The sequence below is a fragment of the Pelophylax lessonae genome (genome assembly GCF_965119305.1).
Source record: "Pelophylax lessonae genome assembly, chromosome: 6".
Taxonomy (NCBI): domain Eukaryota; kingdom Metazoa; phylum Chordata; class Amphibia; order Anura; family Ranidae; genus Pelophylax; species Pelophylax lessonae.
In genome coordinates this window covers 261,361,355-261,385,300 of record NC_138773.1, presented here as the reverse complement: position 1 = coordinate 261,385,300, position 23,946 = coordinate 261,361,355, and the positions used below count along the sequence as shown (strand labels likewise).

The 23,946-nt window shown below is 43.1% G+C and overlaps 1 protein-coding gene across 2 annotated transcripts in view; it reads right to left on the bottom strand.

The window, feature by feature from the left end:
- Positions 1-23,946, bottom strand: part of GALNT3 (polypeptide N-acetylgalactosaminyltransferase 3) — a 124,395-nt gene that overhangs the window by 20,866 nt on the left and 79,583 nt on the right. For both annotated transcript variants that reach the window (XM_082262405.1, XM_082262406.1), the window contains exons 6-7: positions 21,652-21,769; positions 10,736-10,936 (exon numbers count right to left, since the gene is read on the bottom strand). In XM_082262405.1, the coding sequence (XP_082118531.1) occupies positions 10,736-10,936; positions 21,652-21,769 (319 nt within the window). The remainder of the gene's footprint in view (positions 1-10,735; positions 10,937-21,651; positions 21,770-23,946) is intronic.

Genomic DNA, 23,946 nt, shown 5'->3' with positions numbered 1-23,946 from the left:
AATTAGCGTTTATTTTGAAAAAATAACAATATTTTTAACATTTTTTTATATGAAATTCCCCCCCCCCCCCAAAATGTAAAAATCAAATTTTTTTTAAATTTTTGGCCAATTTGTTTTCTGCTACCTATGTTTGGTAAAAAAAAAATCACAATAAGCGTATTTTGATTGGTTTGCGCAAAAGTTATTGCGTTTACTAACAAAGGGAAAGATTTCTGTCATTTTTGGTGTTTTTTTTTTTTAACGCGTAATGGCGGCGATCTGCGATTTTTTTTGCGGGACTGCGACATTGCGGCGGACAGATTGGACCCTTGTCTGACATTTTTGACACTTTTGGGGGTACCAGTGACATTACTGCAGTAATCAGTGCTATATATATGCACTGTTACTGTAAAAATGACACTGGCAGGGAAGGGGTTAATTTTATTGGAGAGGGAGGAGTTAATGTATGCCTGGTGCTTACTGACGTGTGTGGGGGGAGGGGCTATGTAACACAAGGACAGATCCAGGGTTCAGCTATGCTGAACCCTGCAATCTGACCCTGCCTGCCACTTGGGAGATCCGCCCGCTTGTGTTTACACAGGCGGCTGGATCTCCACACTAGATCCCCGACGATCGGGGAAGAGCGGCGGCGATCGCCGCTGCTCCTCCCCTGGCCCGACTCCCGCTGTGACTGAAAACAGCGGGAGCGAGCCTCCGGCGGCGCGCGCGCGCCGCCGAGAAGGGGAGTGTCTGACGACGTAGGTCTACGTCGTCAGACCTACAAGAGCCCCTTTTTCAGCAGTAGTACTACAGTACTCAGCGGTAAAGTGGTTAAGTAACAGAGGGGGTTGTTAATTTCATTACCACCAAAGCAGCTGAAACTGATTAACAACAGGGGCATTAGATGGGCACAATGAGACCACCTCTAAAACAAGAATGGTTTTACAGGTGGAGGCCACTGACATTTTTGTTTCCCTACTCATCTTTTCTGACTGTTTTTCACTAGTTTTGCATTTGGTTAGGGTCAGTGCTACTACTGGTAGCATGAGGAGATACCGGAACCCTATAGAGGTTGCACAGGCAGTCCAACTCCTCCAGGATGGCCCATCAATACTTGCCATTGCCAGAAGGTTTGCTGTGTCTCCCAGCACAGTCTCAAGAGTATGGAGGAGATTCCAGGAGACAGGCAGTTACTCTAGGAGAGCTGGCCGGGGCCGTAGAAGGTCCTTAACCCATGAGCAGGACCAGTATCTGCTCCTTTATGTAGGGAGGAACAGGATGAGCACTGCCAGAGCCCTAAAAAAAATGACCTCCAGCAGGCCACTGGTGTGAATGTCTCTGACCAAACAATCAGAAACAGACTTCATGAGGGTGGCCTGAGGGCCCAACATCCTCTAATGAGCCCTGTGCTCACTGCCTGGCACTGTGGACCTCAATTGGCATTTGCCATTGAACACCAGAATTGACAGGTACACCCTGTGCTTTTCACAGATGAGAGCAGGTTCACCCTGAGCACATGTGACAAACATGAAAGGGTCTGGAGAAGCCATGAAGAATGTTATGCTGCCTGTAACATTGTTCAGCATGACTGGTTTGGTGGTGGGTCAGTGATGGTCAGAGGAGGCATATCCATGAAGGGATGCACAGACCTCTACAGGCTAGACCATGGCACCCTGCCATTAGGTATTGAAATGAAACCCTTGGACCCATTGTCAGATCCTACGCTGATGCAGTGGGTCCTAGATTCCTCCTGGTGCACGACAATGCCCGGCCTCATATGGCGAGAGTATGCAGCCAGTTCCTGGAGAATGAAGAAATCGATACCATTGACTTACATCCAATAGAACACCTTTGGGACATTATGTTTCGGACCATTAGACATCGCCAGGATACACCTCAGTCTGTCCGGGAGCTCAGTGATGTCAAGGTCCAGATCTGGAAAGAAATACCCCAGGACACCATCCGCCATCTCATTAGGAGCATGCCCCGACGTTATCAGGCATACATACAAGCACGTGGGGGCCAAACAAACTACTGAGTACCATTTTGAGTTACTGCAATAAAATTTCAGCAAAATTAATTGGCCTGCTGCATCATTTTTCACTTTAATTTTCGGGGTGTCTTTGAATTCAGCCCTCTGTAGGTTGATCATTTTAATTTCCATCAAACGATGTGGTATCGTTGCTAATGCATTACCCAGTCCATATCAGAATAGATATCCAGCATGATATTTTTCTCCATTGAGATCTTATGCGTTTTCAACGTGTTCCTTTCATTTTTTTGAGCAGTGTATATACATATACACACACCGGCCACTTTATTATTAGGTACATCTTGCTAGTAAGGGGTTGGACCCCCTTTTGCCTTCAAAACTGCCTTAATTCTTTTGGCATAGATTCAACAATGTGTTGGAAACATTTCTCAGAGATTTTGGTCCATATTGACATAATAGCATCATGTAGTTGTTGCAGATTTGTTGGCTGCACATCCATGATGCGAATTTCCTGTTCCACCACATCCCAAAGGTGCTCTATTGGATTGCGATCTGGTGACTGTGGAGGCCATTGGAGTACAGCAAACTCATTGTCATGTTCAAGGTCAATAAACTAGTTTGAGATTATTTGAGCTTTGTGACATGGTGCAATATCCCGCTGGAAGAAGCCATCAGAAGAAGGGATGGACAAATTCAAAGGGATGGACATGGTCAGCAACAATACTCAGGTAGACCATGGCATTTAAATGATACTCAATTGGCACTAAGGGACCCAAAGTGTGCCAAGAAAATATCCCCTGCACCATTACACCACCAGCCTGAACCGTGATACAAGGCAGGATGGATTCATGCTTTTATGCTGTTTATGCCAAATTCTGACCCTACCATCTGAATGTCGCAGCTGAAATCAAGACTCTTCAGACAAGGCAACATTTTTTCAATCTTCTAGTGTCCAATTTTGGGGAGTCTGTACAAATTGTAGCCTCAGTTTCCTGTTCTTAGAGGACACGAGGGGCACCCAGTGTGCTCTTCTGCTGCTTTAGCCCATCTGCTTCAAGGTTTGATATGTTACCCATTCAGATGGTATCCTGCATACCTTGGTTGTAACGAGTGTTTATTATTGCCTTTCTATCATCTCAAACCAGTCAGAGGAGAATGGGCAGACATTAACAAGGCATTTTCATCCACACAACTGCCACTGAATATTTTCTCTTTTTTCGGACCATTCTCTGTAAACCTGAAAGAAGGTTGTGTGCAATTCCCAGTAGATTAGCAGTTTTTTTAAATACTTAAACCAGCCCATCTAGCACCAACAACCCATGCTACGTTCAAAGTCACCTAAATCCCCATTCTGATGCTTGATTTGAACTTTAGAAAGTCGCCTTTACCACATCTAGATGCTTAAATGCATTGAGATGCTGCCATTTGATTGGCTGATTAGCAATTGGTGTTACAAAGCAATTGAACAGGTGTGCCTAATAAAGTGGCTGGTGAGTGTATATACAGTGCCCAGCATAAATAAGTACAACCCCACAGATTTGACAGAAAACCTTTACTTTCAAAATAAGCATTTTCTATGGGACACTATATTATAAAATACTCCCACAACTGCAGGTCATAGATTGCATCCAAGAATTGGTAATTTGCACACACACCAAAAACAAAATTCACAACAAATTTATGCAAGACCATGTTGGAAAAATGAGTACACCATGATGAAAGTCTTAGGAGCAAAGCTACATTTTAGACAACAAAATCCTAATTAACAAGAATTATTCATTTGAGTCAAATTATTCATTAACAGGTGTCCAGCTGACAGATGATTATAAAAGGGCATTACTTAACAAAGAAAACCCCTTCCCATTTCATTCTGTCAGCAATGGCACCACATGGAAGAGAAATGTCACAAGGCCTGAGAAAGAAAATTATTTATTTACAAAAGAAAGGTAAAGTCTTCAAGAAGATCAGCATCGCTTTACTTATCAGTCAGAATACTATGTGATTCAAAAATGTAACATAGATGGAATTGCAACAATCTCACTGGTCCACATCATTTGGTGGAGGGGGTAGGGGGAATTATGGTGTGCAGTTGTTTTTCAAGGGTTGGGTTTGGCCCCCTTACCTCCAGTGAAGGGAACTCTTAATGCGTCAGCATATCAAGACATTTTGGACAATTTCATCCTCCCAACTTTGTGAGAACAGTTTTGGGATGGCCCCTTCCTGTTCCAACATGACTGCACACCAGTGCGCAAAGCAAGGTCCATAAAGACATGAATGAGCGAGTTTGGGTTGGAGGAACTTGACTGGCCTGCACAGAGTCCTGACCTCAACCCGATAGAACACCTTTGGGGTGAATAAGAGCGAAAACTGCGAGCCAGGCCTTCTCGTCCACCTCAGTGCCTGACCACACAAATGGGCTTCTGGAGGAAGGGTCAAACATTCCCATAGACACTCCTAAACCGTGTGGACAGCCTTCCCAGAAGAGTTGAAGCTGTTATAGCTGCAAAGGGTGGGCGAACTTAATATTGAACCCTACAGACAAATACTAGGATGCCATTAAAGTTCATGTGGGTGTAAAGGCAGGTGTCCCAATACTTTTGATAATATAGTGTATGTCTATCAGGGGCCTAATTGAAGCATTGGAGTGTCCTTTGGAAATGAATAGCGCCACAATGCTCAAATGCATTTTTGATGCATTGTGTTGTTGTAATGCACGTGTTATGCTCTATATATTGTATATCTTTTTCTTTTGTTTCTTCTTAGGAAGGAGACATCTCATCTTACATTGCCCTTTCTTTCCAGCTGGGAGATTCTCCAGTAATTACACAATCAGGGTCTTGATTATGCTCCAAGCACGGGAGATTCTCCAGTAATTACACAATCAGGGTCTTGATTATGCTCCAAGCACGGGAGATTCTCCAGTAATTACACAATCAGGGTCTTGATATTGCTCCAAGCACAGGTTGAAGACTTCCTAAAATTCCTGACTTGGGTTAAAGTCCCATCTTTCAAAGTCTGCTGTGAAAATCCACCAGTAGAATCAGAACTGCCCCTTTTGAAGTATCAGGGTATTGGAGCACCAATGTACAAGAAAATTGGAAATTAAAAGAGAAGTATGGGGTTTGGTTTTTTTCCCCCAACATCGCCGATCACTTGGTTCTGACAGCTCCCTGCTGACTGTCAGTTACCACTCTCTGCTCTGTCCCTCCTCGCTCATTGGAGCGCTGAGCTGTGGAGGAGCGGAGGGGGGGGGGGGGGGGCGTCTCAGGCTCTCAGCTGCTCGCTGAGAGGCTGAGCCAGGTGTCGATCCAGGCACCTGGCGGATCCCAACTTCCATTGTCGTGATGACGTGGTGCCTGGACTTACTTCTGTGACGTCAGCAGACAACAAACTTCAGTCTGCTCTCTGCTAAAAACAGGTCACAGGGGCGCAGAACGGACTGCACTCCTGTAATCCATAGGAGATGTACAGCCAAGCGAGCTTTGGCTGTACATCTCCTTTAAGTGGTTCAAATTGAGACCTTTTATCAAAAAGATCATTCTGATCCTACGTAAACTAACATTCACAACAATGCTTGCAGTGTCAAGAGTTACAATGAAGCAATGTTATGGTTGATTCATTGTAACTCCTCTGGTTCATCCATAGCAGATCTGCATATGATGTTAGCTAAATGAACCTTGCAAGTTAACAAAATAATGAATAACCCTTAAACTGCATTCAAACCTGAGTCACATTTTTGTGCATTTTGTTACAGCATTTTCATGTTTTTAGAGCTCCAGGAGTTTTGTATTAGCCAATAGAAAACAGTGTCATCTTTCACATCACTTGTTGCTGTTTGCAAAGTAACTGACATATCAGCTTAAAAACATGCATAAACTCACATTAAAACAAGTGCAAATATGCAAATTGTGACTTTTCCATGCACACCTATGCAATTCTATGGGACTCAAACTGCACCAAATGCTGCCATCTGCTTGATTTCAGCTACAAAAGAAGCTTAATAACTCTATTGAGCTTCTGATGCTCAGCTACAGGTGTTTACGTGCTCGGGTGTAAAAAGGCACCATAGTGAACAATTGTTTTTTTTTTTAAGTTTGCGCGATCACGCGGGAATTTTGTGGCTTGTAGCTCAACGCATAGAAACGTTCAACAAGAAGAAACCTATTGGTTTCAATAGTCCTTGTTCACATCTAAGCGTCATGTTGCTTGTAGCAAAATGCCTGTCGCTCAAAAAACGACACAAGCTACTTTTCAGGCAGAATTTAGTATTTCTGTCCCCAAAGACTTCAATGGAAACGCCTGTAAAGCGCGACAAGAGCTTTTTAAAGCGTTCTTTAGAGCCTTTTGTTGCACGTTATCTGTTCAAGCAGCAGCTCTCCACCCCTTTTTCATAATCTCTTCACACCTTTACCCTAATAAATTATCATAATTTTTTTCCTTTTCTTAGCTATTTGCTTCTGATTTTCTTTTTTTTTTTTAAAGTCTATTTTTTACCACTGATAGCATTAATAGTTAAACATTTTTCTTTTTTGTTTTCAACTGTTTCTTTCCTAATTTGATTAGTTACACAGTTTAAACAGAGCACAAATTGAAAAAATAAATATTTTTTCTCAAGAGAATATATCCAATTGAAAGCTTTGTTCATACTGAAAAAAAATATAAATGTATTACTTTGTTATCTTAAGTAATGCCAACATTATCACCGAATGTAGGTCTACAGCTGCAACATTTGCTCTGATCTATAGAGATGTGCATGTCCGAAAAGTGAAATGGTTAAACGATGGTCCAGCTCTAAAGCAAATCTACAGACACACGTGGAGGAGTCCTGGTTACACTTTAAGTACAGCCATTTAAATGGCCTGCATCAGATTAAAAAATCCCTGCTGCATAAATATTTTTTGGTAGCTTTATTGACACATTGTTCATTGTGTATGCTTCTTCATCAAAGCTGCTGGTTCCAGCATCCTAGTTTTGGCTATGGCATTCTCCTGGTCTGCCTGTCCGCCCACCTGCAAGGTGACTGATTGTGGCCAGACTCTTGGGTGGAGACCAGATCTGATTTAAGTCAGCCGAACGTTCAGTCTCATGCTTGGGATATTGCCTTTGTACCACGATTTCCAAGCTCTCCATTTGTCTGCTCTGCTAGATTGCATTTCCTTGTGTATAACCTCGGATCGGCAGGGCCAGATTAAGACCATCATGGACCTGGTGCTGAGGATTTTGGTGGGTCTTTTTAACAATTTTTGTTAAAACAAATTAAATAGTTAAACAACATAGCAGCCTGCGATTTCCACATCAATGCCGCCATGATTTGCTTAATGCCACCACGATTTACATATCAATCATGTGTAGACTTCACACAGAGCAGGGCTGGAAAGCATTGGTGACTTACACTAGTGGGTTGGGCCTATCCTAAGGAAGGGGCCTGGAGCTGCAGCTCCAATAGCCCCTATGTTGATTTGGCCCTGCGGATCGGAACTAATATTCTCAGCCTGCCTTGTACCTAGACTGTTTGAACCACTCTGCCTGTCTGCCAACCGCAAGTACCTGTTTGATTTGCTCTTTCCCTGCCTTGGAGTGGTGGCCAGGCACTATAGCATTGTGTGTAAGTCCTGGGGGAAACGGAGTACCGATAGGCCTGCTTGCCTTATGGGAAAGAGGGCTATAGGTGAAGAACACAGTAGGCAGCTATAGTATCTGATCACGTGCATTTGGGGTAAGTGTGACACAGGTGGTAGATTCAGGTAGTTCTTTATAGCACCATTTTTGTGAATGAGTGAAGCTATTACTGCGCTAAATTAAAAAAAAGTAAAATACAGTAAAACCTTGGTTTGAGAGTAACTTGGTTTGAGAGCGCTTTGCAAGACAAGCAAATTTTTAAAATAAATTTTGACTTGATATACAAGCGATGTCTTGATATACAAGTAGCGTCATGTTGCAACTGGGTATAAAAAAAGAAGAGAGGTGCCTCTAAGTGTAGCAATATGGTTACATTTAATGAAGGTTCAATATTTAGCAGCTCACATGGTTGATGATTAAAAGAGGCACATCTAAGTATGCAGGCATCCGGGGTAAAGCTGTCCACATAGACCATCCTCCGCACTGCCATCTTCATCACACCCTTCCACGCTGTGCTCCACGATCGATTCAAAGTCTCCTTTCAGATCACTCTACTGCAGGGTAGTCTTCCCAATCACAATTGCAGACTGACATCGGTGAGAGCCAGTGGTTCAGAAGATGGTCTATGTGGACAGCTTTACCCCGGATGCCTGTATACTTAGATGTGCCTCTTTAATCATCAACCATGTGAGTTGCTAAATGTTGTACCATCATTAAATGTCCCCATACTGCTATACTTAGAGGCACCTCTCTTCTCTTTTATACTCTGTAGCTCCTGCTGGATTTTGCTTCTAATCCCCTTGTGGAGGCGACATTTGTGGATGGACATTTTATGATGACACAACCATCACATTGCTATAATCTTTGTATATAGACTATAAACTGAAAGACTTATGAATAAATGGTTGTGGAACAAATCATCTGAGTTTCCATTATTTCTTATGGGAAAATTTGCTTTGATATAAGAGTGCTTTGGATTACAAGCATGTTTCCGGAACGAATTATGCTCGCAATCCAAGGTTTTACTGTAATTCCATCCAGTCCATAGATAATGAAACTGGAGGCAATTAAGGTCAACAGGAAGTCAACATGCAGAGACAGAGTGCAGGCATATTTGCCCTTGCTATCCCCCCCTCTCTCCGCCAGCCACTGGTTGGTAAGTATGCTGTCAGCATGACAGCCGACAGCAGCCAGAGACACTGAATGTGGGCAGAGTCTGATGGGGAAGCTGAGGCACTAGTTCTCTAGCATGTCGAAAACTACTTATGATTCCAAGCAGGCAGTGGGCAAATTCCAAAGGAACTAGTGCCTCTGAATCTATTAAGCTCTGCCCACCCAGCTTTAAAAATCCTTGGTTGCTGCACAGTCTGTGTGACAGCTGGCAGTAGGGAGCATAGCTGCACTGAGGGCATACAGTGTCCACACACAGTGCTTGCAACAAGCACAATCATTTGTTGCCCACACAGACTATTGTCATGCAAAGGCATGGCGGTCTGTGAATTCCCTTGACTCAAGGGCGTAACTACAGGGGTCGCAATTGCAACCAGGCCGCATGCTCCAGGGGGCCTGTGCGGCTCCCATGAACACCTGGATAGGAGGGGCGGCGGGGGCAGCATGTAGAGAAATCACTGTCCTCCTTTTTCCTCCTGTAGCTGCAGGAGGAAAATGGAGGAGATTGGTTCCTCTGTATGCTGTCCCCGCCACTCCTCCTATCCAGTTCACTTGTGTTCTACTGTCTCTGGGCCCCTGTGTGCTCCCCTGGTCCCCCCCTACTCTGCTGCCCCCCCCCCCCCCCACAGTGCTCCCTTTCCTCTCCTGCCAGCTGCTGCAGGGGATGTGTCACAATAGAGAATCAAAAAGGGGTCAGTAAATATGTAATTTACCAGCTCCTTCCTTTTCTGAATGGACAGAGTCATAGTCAGTGACATTGTAAAAAAAAAAAAATAAAATGATAAAAAATAATACAATTAAAATACCAACAAGTAAAAACTACTGACACAAGTGGGTGAACTTCCAGGATCGCAAAGGTCACACTTGCGACCGGGGCCTGGCATTCCACCGCCATTGGGAGGCCCCAAGATGGCAGGAAGGGGGCCAACTGCAAAACTTGTAAAAGAGTCCTGCTGCAGGACCGTAATAAAGGGCCCGGCAACGAGAATAAAGGGCCCCAGGATCAGTGGGACGATCCCCAGGCTTGAAGGGAAGGGTCCCGGCCGAGGGGGGTCCGGAGGGCCCGTCATGGTTTCTTGCACCGGGGCCCTGAAGGTTCTAGTTACGTCTCTGCCTTGACTATATCACTGTCTCTCAAAGACTTGTGGTTCCTTAGCAGTGTACAGCCCTGGCTTGTTTATGATTATTCTAAAATCTGAATGCTAGTTATGTGTGTGTATGTGTGTGTGTGTGCGTGTGTGTGCGCGTGTGTATGTGTATGTGTGTGTATATGTATGTATATATATATATATATATATATATATATATATATAGACAGAATTGTGATGATTTCCCATACCTGCTGTACCATTACTGCTGCGTCCTGATTTCTCTGGTAATAGATTTCTTTGTAATCGTCCATCCAGACTTCACCTGGACGGACCTGGTTCCGGATGATCACCTGTGTTCCTTTAGGAAATGTATGGGGACTCTTGCTACAGAATAGGCAGGTGGGGGTAGCAGCTATTCAGGCACATGGAAGTGTATGAATATTTTCAGCAGCCATGAGAGTAGAAAAGTGGAGCCTTTTTCAAAGATGGGCATAGGTAGTCTTTTTTTTTTTTAGCAGGTATGTTGAAAATAGGTGACCCTGAGCTGACAAAGTCACTTTAAAAAGGTCAGTCCAACCAGAACTAATATTTCAGAGATTCTGGAAAGGAACTTCACTTGACGATCTTTTTGGGACTCTACTGGCAGATTTTTAGAGTTCCTGGATCGGATTATGGCCATTATGATGGATTCTCACACACCTTAATAGACATTTCATTTATTTTATACTATGCAACATGTAACGATGGACGAGAACTCACAGACAGACAGACAGACAGACAGACAGACAGTGTACAGCCCTGACTTGTCCATGAATATTCTAAAATCTGAATGCTAGTTATTTTTCTGTGTGTGTATAAACATTATTGTGATGATTTCACATACCTGCTGTACCATTACTGCTGCCTCATGATTTCTTCGGTAATATATTTCTTTGTAATCGTCCATCCAGACTTCAGCTAGACGGACCTGGTTCCGGATGATCACCTGTGTTCCTTTAGGAAAGGTATGAGGACTCTTGCTACGGAATACATGGCCCACAACTGCACAGGGCAAGATCTCCAGCTGTCCACCACACTGCCACACCTAGGTCATAACAGAGAGTTGTTCTAACTTCTGAAACAAGATTATACCTAAAATTTCCAGAATATACATTTCTACTTAAACATTTACCTATTAATTCTCAAAACTATACAGTATGCATGAAAGAGGATCCAAAATTAAAGCAATCATGAGATTGAGGTCAATGTATTTACCCACTTTAACCCAGGAAGGTTTATCCCCTAATGACCAGGCCATTTTTTGTGATACGGCACTGCATTACTTTAACTGACGATTGCGCAATTGTGCGACGCTGTACCCAAATAACATTTCTGTCCTTTTTTTCTCACAAATAGAGATTTCTTTTGGCTATATTTAATCACCTCTGTGTTTTTTTATTTTTTGTGCTATAAACAATAACAGACTAACAATTTTGAAAAAAACGTTTTACTTTCTGCTATAAAACATACCGAATAAAAAAAATGTAAAACAAAATCAAATTTCTTCATCAATTTAGGCCAATATGCTATAGATTTGAGGTAAAAAAAAAAAAAAAAAAAATCCCAATAAGAGTAAATTGATTGTTTTGCGCAAACTATGGGATATTTTTATGGATTTATTTTTTACTAATAATGGCGGAGATCAGTGATTTTTAGCAGCACTGCGACATTGCTGGACACAAATTTACTTTTGACACTTTTTTGGGGACCTGTGAAACTAATACAGGGATTAGTGCTAAAAATATGCATGGTCACTGTACTAATGCCACTTGCAGAAAAGGCTGTTAACTTTAGGGGCAATCAAAGGGTTAAATGTGTTCCATGGGAGTGCTTTTTAACTGTGTGGGGGATGCATTGACTGGGGGAAGACAGAGATCCATGTTCCTCCTTAGCATAAACACAGGACCTCCATCTTCCCCTCTCACAGAATGGCGGTCTGCCTTGTTTACATAGTCAGACCACCGTTGTACCTCTCCGGAACTGGCGGTTAGCATCGGAATCGCCAAACTCGCTGATTGGCTCCTGCTGTGTCCAATCACAGCGGGAGCAGGTGGATGCTTTCCCCAGAACCATTGCACAAAATCAGGTACATGTATGTGATTATGCACAGGAGGGCCGCCCTGCGGCAGTATATATATGCATGGGGCGGTCCAGAAGGTGTTAAACAGGCCCTGTCAGCACAGGCTCTTTCAGCTACAACATACCAGATAAAATAACACTGTGGGATTGGTTAACTAAAGGCAAATCCACTGTGCACTTTGCAAGTGCAGTTGCACCAGAGCTTAATAAATAAGGGTAAGCCCTACTGACTTCCATCATCCAATCATGTGCAAGCCAAACTGCCATTTTTGTTTCTTTCCTTGCATGTGATTGAGTATGTTTTGTAAAGTGAAGCATTCCCTCATTACCTAAGCTCTGGAGCAAAAGCATTTGCAGAGTGCACAGTCGTTTTACCTTTGGTAAACCTACCCCACAGCAAACCCTTTTTTTCTGGCAGTCATTTCTTGAAAAACAACCACTTCTCTATTCCATATTCTCTGCAAGTATTCCTCCGGTTTGATGTTTCCAGTAACTTTCCCCCATCATTCACTATAGTTCTTTCTTCTGGCACAGGCATCCTGTAGGGACGTACAAGCCAGCGGGAGAAACCACGGTGAGCGGAGGGGGTAGCAGGTATTCAGGCATGGAAGTGTTTGAATATTTGCAGCAGCCATGAGAGTAGAAAAGTGGAGTCTTTTTCAAGAAATGGGCCACCAAAGAAGTATAGGTAGTCTTTTTTAGCAGGTATGTTGAAAATACATGTGACCCTGTGCAAACAAAGTCACTTTAAAAAGGTCAGTCCAACCAGAGCTGAAATTCCTGAGATGCTGGAAAGAAACTTCACTTGACAATCTTTTTGGGACTCTACTGGAAGATCTACAGAGTTCCTGGTCCTGACTATGGCCATCATGATGGATTTTCACATACCTTACTAGAAGGGCTGGGCGATTTTGCCTAAAAAAAAAATCTTCGATTTTTAAAGAAAAATTCGAGTTTCGATTCAATTTTTTTTCCAATGCACTTAAAAAATGACTGCAGACATCAGATATAGTGTCAAAAGTGCAACTTTATTGCTATTTTAACTCCTCAAGAGTTAAAATGCGTAGAATCCCAAAACAAAAAGTAAACGAGGCTCTGTCATTCAACAATTTCAAGCTTTAACCCAGGTTTAAGCAAAACTAAAGTGCAACAACTTCACAGACAGTAGCTTAAATTTTCTGTTCAAGAAATCAGATAATTACAAATTTTGTAACATATAACATTACACAATTAAAAAAATAAACTCTTCTCAGTGTGAACTGTGAATATAAAAAATGAAACATGCCTGTGGCAGACATATAGCCTGCTCAAAGAGTGAACAAATGGGCCCCGCGTAACTACACACACCCTGGGCCTGGGCTCCAGCCAGCTCCTAGTCCGCCGCACAGGAACCAAACTCCACAGTAACGTTTAGTTTAGTTTGAAACGATTTATTTTTTTTTTTAAACTCAAGTTTTTTCTACAATACTTTTTTCTGCCTTGTGCAGCCACGGAACTCCCCAGTAACGGACCACCGCCACGCCTGGATGTGACGTCAGATGCGGGGCGGGCGGTGCTTCTGTACAGGCCGGGGCTACGGCGCGCTGTGATAGGTACAGTCTCCCCGGCCTGGATGTGACGTCAGCTGCGGGGCGGGCGGTGCGTGTGTACAGGCCGGTGTAACGTGAGAATTACCTACCCCGTGAGAAAAACCTACCCTCGTCACTTCCGGGCCAGGAACAGCTGAGCAGCGCATCAGTGCGCATGCTCACAGCCCCGGATACGTAATGGAAGAGTTGAGGAGCTGACTAGTGCGCATGCGCACTAGTATGAAATGATCACGGTGTCCGTGAAAAAAACCTACCCACGCGGCGGTTACATTAAAACAGCTGTGCTACAATATGAGTCATCTCTGCTCCTGTCCCTGTCACTACCCTGATCTTGGCTAGTAAATATAAAAGCGGCCCTAAGCTCCGTGATTTATCTTTTCATACAGCCGCCGCCGCTTTTATATTTACTAGCCAAGATCAGGGAAGTGACAGGGACAGGAGCGGAGATGACTCATATTGTAGCACAGCTGTTTTAATGTAACCGGTCGCGTTACACACACTGCCGTGCCCCGGAAGTGACGAGGGTAGGTTTTCCTCACGGGTAGGTAATTCTCACGGAACACCGGGGCTGCGGCGCGCTGTGATAGGTACATTCTCCCCGTCCTGGACAGGCCAGGCCAGGGGCTGTGATAGGTACCTATCCTATCACAGCCCCTGGCCTGTACAGACGCACCGCCCGCCCCGCAGCTGACGTCACATCCAGGCCGGGGAGACTGTACCAATCACAGCGCACCGCAGCCCCGGCCTGTACAGACGCACCGCCCGCCCCGCAGCTGACGTCACATCCAGGCGCGGCGGTGGTCCGTTACTGGGGAGTTCGGTGGCTGCACAAGGCAGAAAAAAGTATTGTAGAAAAAACTCGAGTTTAAAAAAAAAAATTGTTTCAAACTAAAAAAATCGATAAATCGATTTATCGCCCAGCCCTACTTACTAGACATTTAATTTATTTTATACTATAACATAAATTGCTGGAACATGCAAGGATGGACAAGAACTCCCAGATAGACAGACACAGCAACTGGACTGAGGGCAGACCAATCTAATTTTTGGAGTATCCGAGAAGCTGTGGGATAGCTGGCTCAAGCTATAAACTAATCTATTACTTTTGGTGAACTAGGATTTTTAAACCTATATCATGAGTAATTTTAGGCTAGGTTAGCCAGTTACCAATGAGAACATTACCTACACTGGTTTGCCTGAATTACACCTTTAAAAAATATTTTAAAATCCTTTTTGTAGGTCACTGGTAAGATGACCCCATCAAACTAGGTTTAAGGAGCACAGTAGGTAGAGGGTTTGCTGGGCAACAGATGAACACTTATTTCTAAGCCAATGTGTCTCATTTCTATATGGCTATATACACTCACCGGCCACTTTATTAGTTACACCTGTTCAATTACTTGGTAACACGAATTGCTAATCAGCCAATCACATGGCAGCAACTCATGCATTTAGGCATCTAGACATGGTAAAGACGACTTGCTGAAGTTCAAACCGAGCATCAGAATGGGGAAGAAAGGGGATTTTAGTGACTTTGAACATGGCATAGTTCTTGGTGCCAGACGGGCTGGTCTGAGTATTCATAAACTGCTGAGCTACTGGAATTTTCTCGCACAACCATCTCTAGGGTTTACAGAGAATGGTTTGAAAAAGGGGAAAAATCCAGTGAGCAGCAGTTGTGTGGATGTAGATGCCTTGTTGCGGTCAGAGGAGAATAGGCAGACTGGTTTCAGATGATAGAAAGGCAACAATAACTCAAATAACCACTCGTTACAATCAAGGTCCACCAGCAGTACCAGCCAGAAGTACCCGCCAGCAGTACCCACCCTGAAGGACAGCCAGCAGCAGCCACCAGCCATACCCGCCAGGGGTACAGCAGCAGCCAGTGATACCTGCAGGATTTCTGAGGAAGAAGAGACGATTGAGATCAGCTGAGGTGCAGGTAAACTGCAATGCATTCGTGTGAAAGCAGCCTTAGGCCCCTTTTACACAATCAGTCCAATCGTGTCCACCTGTCTGTTTTTCAGGTGGACCCATTCGGACCCTCCATTCACCTCTATAGAGTGGCAGATGTTACACCCACCTATCTCCAAACCGATGGGAGGGCCCATAGGGTAGAGCGGGCTGCGTCCTTGTCTGCTCTGCATATGCTGAATGGACATGGACCTGTCATCTGCCCACTCCGCTTATTGTGGCCCGCAACTGGTTTCCAAGTCGCTAAAGTGACCCTCACTCCTCAAAAGGTTTATATATACAGTGTATATATTATATATATATATATATATATATATATATATATATATATATATATATACACACACACACACACACACTTTTGTTTTTGTTTTTGGAGGTGGGGAGTCTTGAGTGCGAGTTCCCTCACTTTTTTTTACCCAGGACTTGACCCCTGGTATCTGCTATTAGAAGCTTTGAAAGAATAAGACAAAACCACACAGATAGCAGTTTTCAGTCTTCCATTGGATTTTATTACTTTCTCGCAAAAACCAGCATGTCTTGACACAGCTGTAGTAAGTCTTGTAATCAGCACATTCAGATGTCTCTAGCCTGACCTAACACTGATCTAAAACATTCTTCACATATATCACAATTATAAGCTGTGATTAAAGGAGTTGTTATACCTAACAGTCCTTGTTAAAGCCTTAACCTCCCTGGTGGTCTGATTATGTCAGGATTTCTGTGCTAAAAGCGATACATTGTTTTGCATAGAAATCTGTTGTTTTACATTTTAAAACTCAGCTTCGCCTGCGATCCCCCGCCGTCCTCCCGCTGGGTGCTCGGCCGATGCCAACACCTGTCTTCCGCTTCTCTTCCCTGCGAGCGTTGCGACGCAGATGGGGTGGAACTGGCGGAAATTTTAAAAATGTAAATACACTAAATGACATGATACAAAGCTGTGATCCTAACAGATTACACTGTATCATGTAATTTCACCACAGGATTTCACCTGGTGACTTTTCCAGTTCTTTATGCCTGGAAAATAGAGAACGACCATGGAGTCCAAAAAGCGTTTTTTGTGCAAAATTGCTTTTAAACGAACTGGAAAACAGCAACAGCGAAACTGAGTTACTTTAAGAACTGAGCGATAGCGATTAGTGGGAAAATTCGTCATCAGGTACAGAAAGTGACGACATCGACTATTCTGATGCCTCTTTCTGGCACATAGCTCCGTTGGAAATTCTGAAGAATCATTTGATATACTTCCCAAATTCCACAAGCTATGTGCCAGAAAGAGACATCAGAATCGTCGCTGTCGTCACTTTCCGTACCTGATGACGAATTTTCCCACGAATCGCTATCGCTCAGTTCTTCAAGTAACTCAGTTTCACTGTCGCTGTTTTCCAGTTCGTCTAAAAGCGCTTTTGCGCAAAAAAAAAACACTTTTTAGACGCCATGGTCGTTCTCTATTTTCCAGGCACAAAGCACTGGAAAAGTCAGCACGTGAAATCCTGTGGTGAAATGGCATGATACAGTGTAATCCGTTAGAATCACAGCTTTGTATCATGTCATTTGTGTTTTTACACTTTTGAATTTGCCGCCGGTTCCACCCCCCTGCGACCCAACGCTTGCAGGGAAGGGAACCGGAAGACAAGTGCTGGCAATCGGCCGTGCACAGAGCGGGGAGAGACTGTGAGGAGGATGCCAGGTAGGACGGCGGGGGAGCGCAGGGAAGGTGAGTAACATTGAGGGGTAATCCGGAGTGTGGCTCGGGGTTACCGCTTTTGGTACTGGAAGTTAACCCCGAGCCACACTCAGGAATACCGCTAGGGAGGTTAAAGGGTAATTCCACTTTCGTGGGGGGAAAAAATAGCAAATTAAAAAAAAAAAATATATATATATATATATATATATATATATATATATATATATATATATATATATATATATATATATATATATATATATATATATATATATATATATATATACAGTGGGTACGGAAAGTATTCAGACTCCCTTAAATTTTTCACTCTTTGTTATATTGCAGCCATTTGCTAAAATCATTTAAGTTCATTCTTCTTCCTCATGAATGTACACATAGCACCCCATACTGACAGAAAAACACAGAATTGTTGACATTGTTGCAGATTTATTAAAAAAGGAAAACTGAAATATCACATGGTCCTAAGTATTCAGACCCTTTGCTGTGACACTCATATATTTAACTCAGGTGCTTTCCATTTCTTCTGATCATCCTTGAGATGGTTCTACACCTTCATTTGAGTCCAGCTGTGTTTGATTATACTGATTGGACTTGATTAGGAAAGCCACACACCTGTCTATATAAGACCTTCCAGATCACAATGCATGTCAGAGCAAATAAGAATCATGAGGTCAAAGGAACTGCCTGAAGAGCTCAGAGACAGAATTGTGGCAAGGCACAGATCTGGCCAAGGTTACAAAAAGATTTCTGCTGCACTTAAGGTTCCTAAGAGCACAGTGGCCTCCATAATCCTCAAATGGAAGACGTTTGGGACGACCAGAACCCTTCCTAGAGCTGGCCGTCCGGCCAAACTGAGCTATCGAGGGAGAAGAGCCTTGGTGAGAGAGGTAAAGAAGAACCCAAAGATCACTGTGGCTGAGCTCCAGAGATGCAGTCAGGAGATGGGAGAAAGTTTTAGAAAGTCAACCATCACTGCAGCCCTCCACCAGTCAGGGCTTTATGGCAGAGGGGCCCGAAGGAAGTCTCTCCTCAGTGTAAGACACATGAAAGCCCGCATGGAGTTTGCTAAAAAAACACCTGAAGGACTCCAAGATGGTGAGAAATAAGATTCTCTGGTCTGATGAGACCAAAATATAACTTTTTGACCTTAATTCTAAGCGGTATGTGTGGAGAAAACCAGGCACTGCTCATCACCTGTCCAATACAGTCCCAACAGTGAAGCATGGTGGTGGCAGCATCATGCTGTGGGGGTGTTTTTCAGCTGCAGGGACAGGGCGACTGGTTGCAATCGAGGGAAAGATGAATGCGGCCAAGTACAAGGATATCCTGGACAAAAACATTTTCCAGAGTGCTCTGGACCTCAGACTGGGCCGAAGGTTTACCTTCCAACAAGACAATGACCCTAAGCACCCAGCTAAAATAACGAAGGAGTGGCTTCACAACAACTCCGTGACTGTTCTTGTATGGCCCAGCCAGAGCCCTGACTTAAACCCAATTGAGCATCTCTGGAGAGACCTAAAAATAGCTGTCCACCAACGTTTACCATCCAACCTGACAGAACTGGAGAGGATCTGCAAGGAGGAATGGCAGAGGATCCCCAAATCCAGGTGTGAAAGACTTGTTGCATCTTTCCCAAAAAGACTCCTGGCTGTATTAGATCAAAAGGGGGCTTGTACTAAATACTGAGCAAAGGGTCTGAATACTTAGGACCATGTGATATTTCAGTTTTTCTTTTTTAATAAATCTGCAACAATGTCAACAATTCTGTGTTTTTCTGTCAGTATAGGGTGCTAGGTGTACATTCATGAGGAAGAAGAATGAACTTAAATGATTTTAGCAAATGGCTGCAATATAACAAAGAGTGAAAAATTTAAGGGGGTCTGAATACTTTCCGTACCCACTGTATATATATATATAGCATATACAATTGTGACACAAATCATATTGTAATTGAAGGTTATTCAAAATAACCTTTCCTTTTCAATCTGTAGCAGCTGTAATTTTCTGCAAAATGCAATGCAATTTGGCTCCCTGGAGGCTTTCTGTACACAAAATGTATACAAAATGCCCCCCCAGAAAAATTTCCTGTTTGTGTGATTGGCTTATTGATTTTTCCAGAAGTCTGCAGTAAGATACAAGTCAGATTTTTGGCATCCCCTGCAACAAAAATTTCATTTTTGGTGATATACTCCTAATAGGAAATCACATCTAAAGAGATAAAGGCCCTGACCTGACATTTTCCTCATTACAGACCTGCAAGTGCAGCAGCTGGTTGATAATTATGAATCCACTCCCAATAGATTAACTCAGAAAATGGGCACAGAGAAACACACAGGGATTGCTTCAGAATAAAAAAAAAAGTAGGAATCTGCAACAAAGTTTGTTAAAGTGATTGTAAAGTCTCATTTTTTTTTAAAATAACAAACATGTTATACTTACCTACTCTGTGCAGTTGGTTCTGCACAGGGCAGCCCAGATCCTCCTCTTTTTAGGTCCCTCGTCTTGGCTCCTGGCCCCTCCCTCCTATCAAGTGTCCCCGAGAAGAGCTGCAGCTCCATGTGTCCATTTAGACACAGAGATGCCATTTGGCCCCGCCCCTTCTCTCTCCTGATTGGCTAACTGACTTTGATTGACAGCTGTGGGAGCCAATGGTGTCGCTGCTGTGTCTCAGCCAAACAGGAGGGAGAGTCCCGTATGGCTGAGGTACTTGTGGACATCGCTAAATAGAGATGGGGCTCAGGTAAGTATTAGGTGATGCTGGGGCGGCTGCTGCACACAGAAGGCTTTTTAATCCTAATGCATTAAGATGGAAAACCTTCTGCCTTTACAACTCCTTTAAAATCCTCGGAATGCACATGGAACACCCAGAGAGGAATGTTTTTTTCTTAACAAAAGTAGAGTTACTCTTCAAAGTGTTACTAAACTCAGAACCTGCAATGTCTAAATCTGGTCTCCCACAGTACACAAAACATGGAAATGCAATTATTTTAGTAAATATAAACTGCTAAATACCTTTTCTCATCAGCAGTAAAAAACAGTAGTGTGACTTCTATCAGTGTCTGGTTAAAGCTTGTAGAAGAAGTTTTTATTCTCCACTGACTGAGCATGTGCAGAGTGACTCCAAAGGCTTTTCTCTATCAGGTGATGGATTGGGGACAGTGGAAAAGGGGAGGATCGGAGAAGACAGGATCAAACAGCCTTTTTAAACAATCCGGAGGATTAACGCCTTATGTTCCACAGTGAGTATAACAAGCATGCTTTACTGCATATACAGATTGATTTACTCTTGTGGGTTTGGTAACACTTTAAACTTTATTCCCAGAATTACACAGGTAAGGTTTGAATAAAAAAAAAAAAAAAAATTTATATATATTATATATATATATATATATATATATATATATATATATATATATATATAATTTACTGCAATAGCTTCACTCTTCTGCAATTGCTTTTTATATATACTTATAAGGTCATGGGGTCCAACCTGTGGCCCTTGGTCACTTTTTTGCGGCACCTGGGACCCCTGCAGACACTGATCTGCGTTTCCCTATCGCCTTCTTATAGTGATGATTTCTAGCAGTGCTGCATAGCAAAAATGCTCTGGTCCTGAAGGGGGTAAAACCTTCCGGAACGGAGGTGGCTAATGAATATTCACAGAATATTATGTGTGGCCCTTTAGTGATGTCAGGGGCCACACATGAGAACCCCATATCAAGAAAGTTGGCCAACACTGATTTAAGGCATGGGAGGAGGGGTTATTTATATATATATATATATATATATATATATATATAAAATAATTTTTTAATACAAATTCACAAAAAAAGTGACTATATGTGACTAAGCAAAGTTCTCTATTAAAAAGATAACAGGAGCTTAGACTTTATTACCTTCTGACAGTCAAATAAATATGCAAGGATAACAAACTGACAGTTTGGGTTGGTCTATCAGTATATTTTTGGACTGTGGCAGGAAACATTAGTAGCTAGGAAAAGCAGACATGGAGACGATATAAATTCTGTACATGCTGGGATGTGAACCAAGGATCTCACTACTGCATGGCAAAAATGACGGCGACTTGGTACATGGAAAAGGTATATTTTTACCATAGGATTTATGTTTGGCACACACTCATTTCATATACTTTCATGATGTGAATACTGTAAACGACATTCTATCTACATAACCATTTCTAATGCTCTGGCTCATAAATGATACATATGAAAGCTTCAGTAAAACAAATAAGCAGACAAATAACACAAGCTTCACGTTTAGCAGAATAATGTGGCAGCAGTAGCACAGTGTAGTAAACACAGCTGGGCACAAAGCAATGATTATCAGACTTAACACCAACAACCACTTCCCTCCAGCCCCACCGAAACCACATTAGTACAATATACTTACTCTAAAGGACATTTCGATGTTCTCGCCTCCCCAGATTTCCATATCTTCATCGTAACTTCCGATATGCTCAAAATATTCCATGGAGATTGAAAAAAGGCCCCCAGCAAATGTTGGAGTCCTGTATAAATGAAAAAAATGAAAACAATTCAGTTACAATGACATAGAAGAAATCATCTTTAGGAAGATTTGCAGTTTTAATACATACAGTATTGATGAATCAACCAAAAAAAAAATAATAATAATAATAAATATATATATATATATATATATATATACACACACACACACACACACACACACACACACACACACACACACACACATACACACACACACATATATACACACACACAATACACTAAGATTATGTCCACCAAGAGGCATGGTTGTAAGGGTAGGGTGGTGGTTGTTTGTTATGTCCTCCATGTTTCCCTGCTTGTTGGGCGACAAGCAAGGGTCACATGAGGGACCTACCCTGGGGTGGGTTCTTCTGGGCTATGCTAGGCATTTTGTTACTTTACTGCACACATGGGGTACCTTTGGTTGGGTCATCTTCATCAATGCCCTGAGGCTGCCATGGGGGAATACTCTCAGAGATGAACATACACCATGCACAATGACACTCTAACTGTTTCCCAGTTAACTCTAAGTGACAATGCACACCTTCTCTTTAATCTACCTTTAGGAGCCAATGTCACAAACCACCAGTCCAGCGTTTTTCACTATTAATCCCCAGTAGCGGAGTGGGCCTTCCATGCAATCTGCAGGGAGCTTCACACGTAACTTCACACTCAACTTAACTCTTGGACCTCCGAACCTCTGTTTAGGATGGGAACCTCTGCAGTGCTACCTGCTCCCCTTGCTGTGGGGGACAGACCGCTAGTGGAAGGAGTGCCGAAAACATTTCCCTCACTGATATAGGTGGAACGGCCTCTAACAGGCTGCTTATTACACCTCCATCACCCTAGGCAGCCATTTCTGTCTTCACACTTAATCACTCCACACCAATGTCTTCTTACCCCAATTTGCTGATCCACTCAGTGACTATGTGCGTGCCAGTTATTTGAGATTCATCCCTATAGTAACTTCAGACCAGGCAAGGACAACACAACCTTTCAATACTTTACTTAAGGGCAAAATAGACATTTCACAGTCCAATGGATGAAATCATTATTCTTTCCCAGTTCCCTAACTAACTACAGGCTTGAGAGCTGACCCGGCATACCTGCTAAAGTGTAGTCCAAGAAATCACAGTCCTTGAGAGGCACTCCCATGCCAATGTAAGTCCTTTGGAGGTATACTACAGTGCTGGTGTCTTCAGGTCAACCCCCAGGTTCAGACGACTTTACATTCTGATAGTGATAAATGGCCTCCTGCTCCTCGCAGGTGTCATTCTCCATCTCCCTCCTTTATGGGTACATGAAATGGGAAGAGAAAAAAAAAAAGGCGCCTCTGAGTGCGTACTGTAAGATAATTTAATACTAACTTTATACATAAAATTCACATAAAAGGATGAAAACCAGGCATATTATGGGAGAAATTGTGTCCAAGGAGACCTCAGCGGTTGTAAGGGCTACACAAGCCCACACTGCAGCAGTCCGTTACTTTCAGGAGTTGTTCCAGCCGGCTGGATGGTAGGAAAGGAAACTCAAAGCGAGGGCTGGATCCATGTTGGAATGCAGTGTCCACTCGGATGACGTCTCTCTAGTGAACGTTGCCTTCCAGCTGGCCAGAACAACTCCTGCGTTCCAACATGGATCCAGCCCTTGCTTTAAGTTTCCTTTCCTACCATCTAGCCGGCTTGAACAACTCCTGAAACTAATGTAACTGCTGCAGCGTGGGCTTGTGTAGCCCTTACACCCGCAGAGGTCTCCGTGGAAACAATTTCTCCCACAAAATGCCTGTTTTTTATCCGTTTATGTGAGTTTTATGTATGAAGTTTTTATTAAATTATCTTACAGTTTGCACTCAGGAGGTGCCTGTTTCTTCTCTTCTCATTGCATGTTCTGGAGGCAGCTTCCACTTTCCCCTTCAAGGCTAGCCCTGGTACTGTGAACTATTTTTGGCTATCCAAATAGGAGCCAAATGAAAGGACTATATCTTATTAGCGCCAGGAAAATCTTTGTATTTTTCTTATGGGTACATGATCTCTCTCTCTCTTCTGCAGGGGGAAACCTTCTCCAAAAGTGGTCAGAGGAAGGAAAACAGTCAGACCAGCGATAGGGTCATGGGTGGCCAAGGCTCATTGATGCACATGGGAAGCGAAGGGTGGTCAGTGTAGACCAATTCAATGAA